This window comes from Orcinus orca, chromosome 14 (assembly GCF_937001465.1).
Source record: "Orcinus orca chromosome 14, mOrcOrc1.1, whole genome shotgun sequence".
NCBI classification, from domain to species: Eukaryota; Metazoa; Chordata; class Mammalia; order Artiodactyla; family Delphinidae; genus Orcinus; species Orcinus orca.
In genome coordinates, this window is record NC_064572.1 from 18,389,212 (window position 1) to 18,401,278 (window position 12,067).

Here is a 12,067-nt window from a genome sequence, read left to right on the forward strand (position 1 = left end):
GAGTTTACTTTTGTTGATTCTAGTCTATAAGTCAATGACCTGGCAAACATTCTCCTTCTACTCAGTATCCACAGGCCACTACCATCCAAAACAAAAAACAAAAACAAACAAAAAAAGTGTTTAACTGATTTAGCTTTAGCTGTCTTCTTTGTAGTCTGAGAAACTAAAGGATAAAGAACAGATAGATATAGTCAAGGGGTCAAGGATGAAACCTGAAAGCTAAATTATCTTATAACTCAGCTATAAAAACAATTCCACAAGTTTACCCTTTCAAATCATTCAGAGGCCATTATCTTGATAAAGGCACTGAAGCCTTAGTAGTGAGAAAGAAGAGTGCCTTGAAATAGAAACTTAATATATCCAAATTAAGTCTTCCTGTGAGGTGGCAGAAGAAAAAAATCAATCATAGGTTTTGACCCATAAGGGTTTTTCTGCTCATCCATAAGGTGAATGAGACCAGTAAAAATATCATTTGTACCATTTACTACTAGAGATTCTCAGCCTCTTATGAAGACATGAGATAAAGTCATTATGAGCTGTCTTAAGAAACTCTAGCACAGTTTCAAAAAGATGTTCAAAAAAGTATTTTAAAGCTATAAAACAAATTAGATATGTGATTTGTTCATATGACACCATACAAATTAGTTTGACTGAATACATATTAATATATTTCCTGAAGTAAACAGTTGTTTGGGCCACCTATAAAGACATCCTTAAGAAAGAGAAATAGAGGAGCTGACTACTGAGGGCCTACCATGGTCCTATTAAGTATCATATCTGTTTTGTTTTGTCTTCTTTTCCTCCCCCTGCCCCCATACCACTAGGGATATTTAGTTTCTATGATATAAAAGAAAGAAAGAAAGAAAAAGATCTAGAAAGAGTGATTGATGCATGGGTGTAAAACAGTGAAATAATATGGAATAGAAACCAGGGCAACAAAATGTAGTGGGTGGCAAGAATAAAACTAAATGCGCCTAGTCTCTTAAAAGCTCAATTTTGCCAGGTGATGGCTTAGACTTTAACTTTGTATTTGTATCAGTCTGGTTCCTGGGAGTATTAAGACCTTTTCAGTAGGCTTACTATCTATGTAGTGTCTCTGTAGACTTAGTCTCTCTCTCGGCTATGTTTGATTATTCCCTTTATTCCCTTTATTCCTCAGTTTTGTGGTATCTTAAACAGTCAAACTACTAGTTTAGTTGAGCAACATTTTTGCGGAGGAAAAAGTAAATGCACTGTCAGACTACACTGTAATAAATAAGCATCACATAAGAGACCAAAGAAATATTCTCCCTTATCATTATAACATTATCCACTAAATCTTTATAAGGCTGTCAGGTTTTTCCTGTGAATATCTGAAATAAGGCTTCTTTATTGCATTTCAAGAACTGTCAATACCTTCCGCACCATGGAAGATTAGCCCATGATCTGTCCCACAAAATGTGTGAATCCACAGATACTGTGTGGTTATACGACACTTATCATAAACAGAAAATCTTATTATCAAATTTCATGACATACTGTGTCATTTAAAGGTCTTAAGGACCACAGAGTAATCAAGAGACTACATAGAATACAACCATATTGCAGTAGTTATCCCATTTTTATATGTTATGCATAATTAGCTTTAATATCGTCTGTGATTTGTAAAAATGACAGTAGGCATTTCTTTCAGCTTTAAAAACAAAAGTTCAAGAAAGTTGCTGTGAGGAATAATAAATGAAAGTTACTGTGAAGGACTTTCCAAATATGAATAGACATACACTGTCAAATAATAATCAAATAACATTTTTAATGTGAATGCACTGGCAATTTATGTTCAGATAAGTTGCTCTATTGTAATCAGACCTCCTCCATTATATTGTGTTTAGTCCTGGACATTGTATTTTCAGAATGAAATATATAACTTTAGAGCATATTCAGAGGAAATCAAGGACTCAATATGCTTTGAGTCAAGCTGCAATATGAGAAGATTCAGACTGGAGAAAAGACGAATCAGAAGAGACAACCATGTTTTGCATTATACACATACGGCTGTCATGTGAAAAAGAATTAACTGTTCTCTGTGTCTTCAAGATAAGTGGGGAAACACTGACAGTGGAGGAAGTTTTGGATTCCATACAATGCTGACTCTGGAGCTCTCTCTAGATACAACAGACTACTTCAAAAGGAAATAGTTTTCTAGCTGCAAGGCATAATCACATACAATTTGGCTTAGCTATTGTGGAGAAGTTTCAAACAAGGAAATGGTAAAACAAATATTCCAATCTTTGAAGCATTTAACACCTTTATGAATATTATACAATGAATATGAACACATATTGGGACAATAAATAGTCTCATTTATGTGTCTGAATGATGGGGATTTATTAGGAAGAGCAGAAGGTGATAGCTATCTGTCTCCATGGCCTCACTATTGCCACTTTCTAGTTGAAGCCCCTCCTGTGAATAGCTGCTGCGCTAATTTTTATGATGCCACCTACTCTTGCTAAAATTAGCTAGAAGCAACTCCATTTATCTGTATTATAGGATAACAGCAATAACATGGTGTAAGGGGAAATGTTGACATGGGCAGTGTCTTTGTATCATCCCAGAAAATCTAATGGCGCTCAATAATGTGCACTGACTTGGGTTTACAGATGGAAGAAGTATGTTCAATACATTTTTCTTGCTTCATTTGCTATAGGATGCTGTATAATATTAATATTTATAGTATATAGCCATCAATAATATGAGTGAACAATTTAATCTTCTAAAGTGTCAAAATATTGAAGGACCTCTCCTTTTGTGATTTTTAAAAATAACCTCAGAAAACAACAGTATAACACCACTCTCTCAAATCCATTGCTTCCTTTACATTCCCATTTCTAATGTCTTAGTCTATAATACATTATGTTTTTTGCCTGGACTATAATAATCTCCTAAACGCCTGTCTTCCTCCATTACGTTTATCCCACGAAACATGGACAGATTAATCTTCTTACAACATTGCTTTGCAATTGTCATATAACTGCCTAAAAAACTTCAGTAACTGCAGAACAAAAATAAGTAGCCACTGTAATTTATCAAGCAAGTTCTGATCAATAAAGTGCTTTAGCGGGCCAATCTTAGTAGCAGCATGATTGAAGAAGGGAGGTAGTAAGACTATTCACAAGGTAATTTCAAAAAATCTGGTCAAAATGATGAGAACTTCATGTGTTACCAGTATTTATAATTCAGAAAAAAATCACACATCCAAGAACTATTGCAAAATTTTAATTATTTTCCGGATAGTTTCATTTAAAGAGGAAAAGAGAAAATCAGAAAATTGGGTAACACTGCGTGACTAAAAGGATACTGTTGCCAGTGATTATAATGGAAGAAATCAGAAAAGGTAATCAGTTTTTGGGATGAACAGATCAATTAGAAATGGTTATGGGAATGTAAATAAAAATGCTCATTAACTGGAAATAGGCCAATGGCTTTCGTTTATAGTTGGGAACTTGAGATACAGATCTGACGTTAAAGGTGAGAATTTAAACATTAAGAAGACATTAAAATTCATGGGAATGCATGCATTCTCAGAGGAAATGGCTTTAAACAGGGAAGAACATAATGTCAGAGGCTGAACTTTAACAAACACCTACACTCAAGAGGGTAGCTTAGAAGCTAGATAAACATTAAGCACATGTGAAGGAAGAGATCCAATAGAGTTCAGTGCTAAAGAAGTTCAGAAGTAAACTGCTGAAATATCAAAGAGGATGCAGATGATAAAAGGCCTTTATACTTGGTGATGTGAAAAATCTTGCAGAAAAAAAAAAAAAAAAGAAAAATCTCACGAAATCCAAAGATGATTTTGAAGAGTAAGAATCAGAGTGGTAGAGATGGGTGTTAAACTGTATGAGGATTAAAAGGAAATAAAAGCAATGAATAACACTTTTATGATACTTCACAATTTATAATGGGATCCTTATTTACCTAAGAAAATTTAAAACTTGTATAGTAACTGGTTGGTTCAAGTAAGATAATTTTTTAAATCCAGGAGATTTGGAACAAATACTGTTAGTAAACACATACCCAGAGCTAGGCTTTATTTGTTTGAGAAAAATAAAGCAAGGTGACATTAGATGACATTAGATAGTGGAGCAAATTTTTTTTTGTGTGTGTGTGTATTTATAAATGTGCATATATTTATGCACACATATCTATGAGATGCTGGCAGAAAACACATTGAAATATTAACTGAGTTCTAAAAAGAAACCCTGCCTTCGTTACTTTCCATCTGAGGAAGAAGCTTTTGGAACTGAAACCTTGGGAAAGAGCAGCTCCCCTAGATGAGTTTGATGTTCTTCCACGTTTATCTTGGGATTATAAGATCTGATGAGCATTAGGGCCAGCGCTGAAGATGAAACATTTCCATCCTTTCCACTGACCCTTGTGTGGTATGTCCCCTTCCATTCAGCCCTGGAGAGCAATGCAGAGTGAACTGACCTGAAGTGTGTTGTGGGAATCAAAATTCAGTTATAATCCAGCATACTGTGTCAGTGCTTCATGGTACCTAGTTTTAAACGTTGAAGTGTTTCTGGCAAGGGTGTATTTTATGTTTATGTATAATGCTAACATACTAGCAAGGGATTTAGTTGTGACCATTCAGAAATAATTTATCTGTTAAACCTTAATTTAAAATAAAATGATGTTTAATCAAGAAAAAAAATCAAGGAGATTTGGTAATGTTTAAAAACAAAAAAGAGAATCAGAGGAAAGAAAAAGACCAAAACAGCTGGAGGGGGTAAAAATAGGGAGTTAACTATATTCTGGAATACACAGGCACTGACTGGAGAGCACAGATGAAGGAAGGCAAAGTAGCAAATTTTACCAGGACCTACTGAGCTAAAGGTAAGAACAAAAGAGAAACTTCACTCTGCCTTCCTTTTTTTTCCAGGAAAGAGAGACAGAGACATCATCCTTTGAAAGTGAGAGTAGAGCTGGGGGATTTCAAAGAGAAGTGGTCTGCAATAGCCATTGAATTGTTAAGCAAGCTGAATTTTGACAGAATGGATTTATAATGGATCAAGTCATTATAGTTCTCTACCTTCTCCCATTGGTGTTTGGTGATACAGAATTAGGAGTGTAGAAATCAAATACTGGGCAGAGATTCAATGTTGAATATTTGCTTATGGGTTTGGCAAAAATCTATCATTGAGATAAAACCCAAAGCAAACAAAATGAGGCATAATTTTTAAGGGCCCCAACACACTGAATCATAAAGATATTCTAAATATGGAAGTTCTTAATGTTTTGAAATAGCTATTAAAATATATCCAGAAATTTGTACTGTAAAATTGACAAGAAATCTTTTCTTTTCTTTTTTTTTTTTTTTTTTGCGGTACATGGGCCTCTCACTGTTGTGGCCTCTCCCATTGCGAAGCACAGGCTCCGGACGCGCAGTCTCAGCGGCCATAGCTCACGGGCCCAGCCGCTCCGCGGCATGTGGGATCTTCCCAGACCCGGGCACGAACCCGCGTCCCCTGCATCGGCAGGCAGACTCTCAACCACTGCGCCACCAGGGAAGCCCAGAAATCTTTTCTTAATGGCATTCTTAGTGCCCAGTAATAACAACATCCTAACTTTCTGAAGTGCCTCACAGCTCACACAACACTTTCATATGCATTATCTCATTTGATCTTCACAAGTCCAGACTCTACTCAACTTGAATCAAATTAAAGAATTTAGAGTATCTGAGTTGCTTTCAAGTTTGTCTCTATCAATCATGAGTTTTCTTTCATGCTACCATTTATAATAAGAGCTTACGAAAAGTTATGGTAATGTTATGAGATAAAGAAAAATCACTCCATTTACTATGCATTTTTTGGAGTTTGCTTCTACCTATGGTTTTGGTTCTCACGCTTTGCCTTCTGCCTAATAATAAAAAAACTGGGTTGTGCCTACAGCTGTGGGTCCTATAAGCATGATCTCTGCACTTAAAAACTTACCTAAAGGACTTCTTCTTTGGGTTTGAGAAAATCCTAGGCTAGTTGCAACAATATAATTAAACACATTAAAAGTACTGAATGAACTTCAATCAAATAATTTAGCAAACTGTACTGAGTATCTTCTCTCTGCAAATACTATAATATGTACTCAAAACTTACAACGTCAAGGGGGGAATTAAGAAATGTTCAGGGAAGAAGGATAGGTTTTATGTGACTGTAAGCTCAGGACGTGTAAGCAGAGTGATAACACTGTCAGAAAAGCTAATGTGTTCCTGGGCTGTGTTACAAGACGTCTGACATATAGAGCAAAGACAGTGATAGACTACTGTGTATTCCCCTACATATATTTGTAATATAATTTATAATATTTGTATTATATATTATTATATTTCTACCCCTAGTGTGTTCACCTATGAACTCTTACAAAAATTAGAGCTATCCAGAGGACAGTGTCCACAGTGAGAGAGGGACTCAAAGCAATGTGACATCAGAAATGTTTGAAAGAACTAGCAGCATTTACCCAGAGAATTGAATATATGTGTGCAGAAGGAAGCAGGATTATCATTATTGTGTATGACTGACAGAGGGGAAAATTAAGGCCTTTGTACTGACCTTACAGTAGGCATGTTTGGGCTCAGAATGAGTAAGACTTTAGATTACTTCATTAGGATTTTAATTTACCATTTATTCAAAGGTAAACAACTTCTTGTCAAGGGCTTTAAATAAAACAAAAAGATTTTTGGCAGTGGGAATAATCTTTACAGAGAATGTACCATTTGAGTTCGAGCGTGAATGATTGGTAGGATCTTGACTGTAATAGTGGGCACCTCAAGCTAACAATTAAATGATGTAAGTGTATGGGGATTGCAATTCCTCCCACTGCAACTTAGGTATGAGAAGAAAAGAGTTTTCATTTTCTTATGTAATAATCTAAATCCTCAGCAGAAAGGTGCTTGGGATTGAAGAGGTCTTATGCCCAGAAAATCACATTACCATTTCTCAAAACATTACCCCCTTTCTCATTACACAAATTTTCTGTGTAATGGTAAAAAAATCTGATCATGGTAATTTCCTTTTTAAAGCCTTTCACACATTTCCCGTTCCTTTAACATAAAATCCTTTTAGAGGCTTTCCTAACTAACCAAACTATGGTGGGGTCCCTGTGTGCACTTCCCCAAGCTCCCATACTTCCTCTTCCCCATTACACTCATCATTTTACTTTTTCAATGTCTATCTTTGCTCATAGATATGAACTCAAAATTTCCAACATCTAGTGTATTGTCCTTGGACACAGCAGGTGCTTCCTAAATATCTGTATAATTTTAATTATATGCATGAATTATATGTCTCACCTGTACATCAATAAATTGGTAATCTATCTTACACAGTTCCTTTTAAGATTTGTAAATTTACCACCACTCTGAAAGATGAACCCACTGTGGTTGGGCTGACAACATCAATTTCTAGTTGAAACTGTGTTCGTCTTTGGAAAACAGGAAATTCACTAATAAGCCGCATCTTGTCATATTTCTTGACAAGTAAAAATTTATCGTCTCCTTGGGGACACTCCTCACTTGACACAAAAGTTCTCTCAAACTACACGAAGGAGATCCATCTTCGTTAATACCTAAGTTCATAATGAGGACGTTTCCCTTTAAGAGACCCAGTTATCTTCCACAGATTTTTAACAAGTTACAGTCGTGCCAAATTGTCTCACAGGCTTGTTTTACCCTAAGCTGGTTCATCTGTTTTATTAGGCTTCAATTAACTAGATTTAGTTTTGTCATGGCTAAATGGATGTGACTAGAAAGGGTAGCATACAGCAATCTTTATGTAAATTGTTACTCTACTAGTTAACATTTAGGTTTGAAGTTGGGAAATCAGTGAAAAGAAACTTTAATTTCAAATGGGAATCCACACTCAAAAGGGGAGAGGGCACTACTTTTGATCCCCAGATAGCTACGAAATTAAAAACTATTCCAAAGATGCAAATGGCAACAGAGATCAACAGGCTGTGACCTCTGTTTTCTTTTTAAAAATCATTTGCACCTCCACTGAGTGATTTATTGCTAAATCTTAAGTGACATTTTAAAAAAAATGGGCAGACAAGTTTAGGATAACTTAAGGAAGCACATTTTCCACGTGGAAAAGGTTCCTTCCATATCCTTGAGGGCACCGTCTCCCACCTTCACTGGCGCCCAGAACAAAGCCTGGCACAGAGTAAGCGCTTATTACTTATTTGTTGGGTGAATAAATGGATGAATGAATGAAGCTAGACTGAGAAGTTTGGGGTGGGGAGCTGGGGCCCCCGAAGCACGTCTGCTGCCTTTCCAGCAGGCTGGCGGGCATCTCCTCATTCCCTCACTTTCCTGGCAGGTCTGAATTCCCCTGTTTGCCCCTCCTTCGGGACGACCAAAATCCTGTCCCTAAACCATGCCACTCCTCAGTTAATCCGCTCGTTTCTCACACAGACGCAGCTGTTTCTGAGGAATGGCTGGCGGAACACGTTAAGTCTGGGCTGCGAGTAGCCCGGGACCTCGAGGGGGCGAAGGCAGCCCGCTGGCTCCAAAACCCTATATTAAAGGGTCTGGACCCTCATTCTTCCAATCCTTGATAAAACAAACAAACTGCTCACTCTCACCTCCTCGTGCAGACGCCGCAGTGCCAACCTGGTTCCGACTAACACTGTGAGGAGGGAAGGAACGCCGAACCGCCCTCACCAGCAGAGAGGGACAGGCGAGCGCCTCCGCCACGCCCCGCGACGCCCGCCGTTCCGGCGCGCTCAGCCGTCCGACGCCTCACGCGCCGGGTTGCTGGCGCCGAGGCGCGAGGGCCCCCCGGGCCGCGTACGCACGGAAGGCCGAGGGGTTGGGGGGCAGGGAGCGCCGCGCGCCAGCAGGTGGGCGCGTCCTTTCGCGCGCGTGCGCGCCCCGTGCCTTCTCCCTCACGTTCCCCGCGCGCCGCGTCCTCTTCCCGCCGGGAGCGCGCCGCCTCCCGCTCTCGCGCCGGGTCTGTCTCGGCTTCTCAGAGCCGCTCGCTCAGTGGAGCTCCCGCCACTGCCGTCGCCTCGGCCCCTCGGTGCCGCGTCCCAGGCCTCCTCCCTTCCTCCGCCACTCCCTTTCCCTTTCCCGCCCTTCTCTCTCACACGGTCCGCGGAGAGAGCCTGGATACGAAGCAGACGGACGTGAGAAGGGGGTTGGAAAAATGGAGGTGCCGCGCCTGGATCATGCCCTTAGCAGCCCCACCAGCCCCTGTGAGGAGGTGATCAAAAACCTCAGCCTGGAGGCCATTCAGCTGTGCGACCGGGACGGTAAGAGTGGCCGGGACGGTGAGGAGGGGGGGTCGAGCCCACGGCCAGGCACCGCGGCCGCTCTGGCTCAGCCGTCCCTGCCCGCCCGGGCGGCAGGGTCTTTTGTTGTCCCACCTGTGCAAATGAATGTCGGTGGGGGGTCCCCTTCGTCCACCCCTCCCGCCCCTCAGACCCCAAAAACAAAAGCACCCCGGGGCTCGCGCGTTGGCGGGGAGAGTCGCCGTCGTCCCCGGCCTCGGCGCCCCTCGCCGGCCTCGCCCGCCTGGCCCCGGCCGAGGGCTGCCCTCGCGAGGGCGCCGTTCCCGCCCGCGGCTCCCGCCCGGGACGCGGCGCTTTTGATCTTTGCCGCAGTCCCGCAGTCCTGGGTCTCCCGGCGTCGAAGGGGAGATGCCCTCAGGGGTTTCCAGCCTGCTCGCCCCGCCGCCTCTCCCCGCACACACACTAGTTAGCGGTCTCTGACCAGAAACTTAACAGTTCCTTTTTCGAACATCTACGTTTAGAAGTCTTTTTATCCTCTCAAAATGGGATGGGGGTGACAGTTTTTTCAGTGAGGGGGCAGAAAAAGAGTGCGTTTCAGCACCACGGACAGCCACCAGCTTCGCCGTTTGGGGCTGTGATTCAGAAACTGTCAAAAATCTGTGAAGGAAGTGGCCTCGTACATCTGCCGTGATTCAGAATACGGGGCGAGTACTCGCCATTGTGTCTTGATATCATACCGCTTATTCTGTTGTTAAAGTTGGCAGTCTCCTGAAGAAGGACATTGATTAAACGTCGGTCTGAGCGTTAAAGAGAGAAACCGGTACTACGTGCAGCACGGGTACTCACACTGCTTCTGTATTAGTTGGAGAGTCAGTGCTATTTCAGTAATGCGGAAAAAAACTTCATTTGTAAAGAACTCATCTGATTCGTACTGATTGGCCTAATAATTGTAAAAATTATACATGTGACAAAGGAAAAACAATTTATGTGTTGTCAAGATGATCCTGAACAGTTTTGGCTATACATGAAATTAATGTTTAACTGTATATAGAGACGATGATTTTACAATGGTTTTTTAGCCAAGGTTATGTAGATATATACTCACAATAAGGTCATAAAATTGATCAGTATGTAATCCAAGTAGAGAGCAGAGGTTTTGTTTCCCGTCCATTTAAATAGTAATAACTTGGTTAGGCGTTGCTATACAGTACGGTTTAGGTCAACTGAACACCGAGTTTCCGTTTAATAACAAATTTAGGACAATGGGTCTTTGATTAATTGCTCTTTGAAGCCAGAGTCTCTTTAAATAATTCTGAAACAGGTGTAGTATGGATAATAAATATTCTTGCAAAAGCTGCTTATATTTTCTTTATCCTTAAATTGTTTTGGTCACCATAGTATTAAGTGCACATATTTATGGCATTAAAAAGATTCATTGTTTTGGTATTCCATATATAAGGTTACATTATTAGACTATACAGATTATTTTTAACATAGCACATAGGAAGTCCTGTAGTCCTATGGGTTTGTTTATACTTTTGTGAAATGACTTTCTGTAATGTTATCACTGTAAATATTTTTATTTTCCTAGACTGGTTTGACAGAAAACCAGAATCTAATAAAATAAAGGCAGATTTTATTTTCATTTACTTCAGTGATTTATCAAAAGCTCATTACTGTAGTTATTGGAAATGGGCAATTCATGGTTGCTCCTCAGAAGCCAGTAATCAGTACTTTAAATTGCATTTACCACCTGTTTCAAAGATACTAAGAAAAATAAAGTTTTAAAAATGACCTTTACAGAGTTAATAATGCAGAGTACAAAAATTAATGTGCTGCATTTACCATGGTCTCTCCTCCTAGAGTAGAAGTTATTTTATTTTGGTAATATTTTTTAGTTGTTTTAGTTCACATTACTAATCCTTGCAAAATGAGCAAATTACGTAACATTTAATGGCGGGGGTATTGGCACTAGGCAGTATCTATGAAAATTAATACTTATTTGCAGAGTTCTGAGTCAACACAGATTAATTAAATAGGGTTTCATTTTATAAAATAGCTTATGCCAACAAATACAGAGGGCTAACTCTTCTATTAAAAGATGTGTAAAATTTGAAAATAGCTAGTGTAAAGATGTTGTTAAATGCCTAACTTTTCATTTTGTGACTCTATGTCAAATCCAAAAATGTTAAGTTGGTGTCATAGGAATAATTTAGAGAAGGTGATATGGTTATTTTTACAGAACAATTTTTAAATGCTGCATTAAGTTTTTCAACCAGATCTTATTTATCATAATTTTATATTGAGAAATTTTCAACTAGATGCATTTGCTTCCTTCACTCCCTTACTTTCACTCCCTCTCAGGTCTCATTATTTTACTGTTGAAAATATATAACATAGAAAAATTAGTATGTGGTAGATCTATTATGTGCTTAAGTACATAATAAGTGCTATACTTTCATAATTTTATTATAGAAATAGATTTGTTTGCTCTTTACTTACTTTATTTTACCCTAATATTAATCCGATGATGGGAAAAATTAGAGCAATATTAATTCCTTAGAAGTGGAATAAAGTAGAATAAGAGAAAGTATCATATGATTGTTTAATAAACATTTCCTTTTACCTTCTCCACTGATAGACATTTTTAATTTTATAATGTTTTGCATATTGCATCAACTAAGATCTGTAGCTGCTGGTAAACATAACTGTATGTCTTATGCTTCCCTGGATCTCCTCTTTTATGTTTTTTTTTTTCTGTCACTTGCCTTTTTTCTTACAATCTATTTACATTATTAGCAACAATTCA

At 39.1% G+C, this 12,067-nt stretch overlaps 1 protein-coding gene across 1 annotated transcript in view; it reads left to right on the forward strand.

Moving 5' to 3' along the window:
- The first annotated feature begins 8,943 nt into the window (after nucleotides 1–8,943).
- The window catches only part of PHYHIPL (phytanoyl-CoA 2-hydroxylase interacting protein like), a 102,809-nt gene continuing 99,685 nt past the window's right edge, over nucleotides 8,944–12,067 (forward strand). Inside the window, exon 1 of the mRNA XM_004279969.4 lies at nucleotides 8,944–9,279. Coding sequence (XP_004280017.1) covers nucleotides 9,174–9,279 — 106 coding nt within the window. The 5' untranslated portion in view covers nucleotides 8,944–9,173. The remainder of the gene's footprint in view (nucleotides 9,280–12,067) is intronic.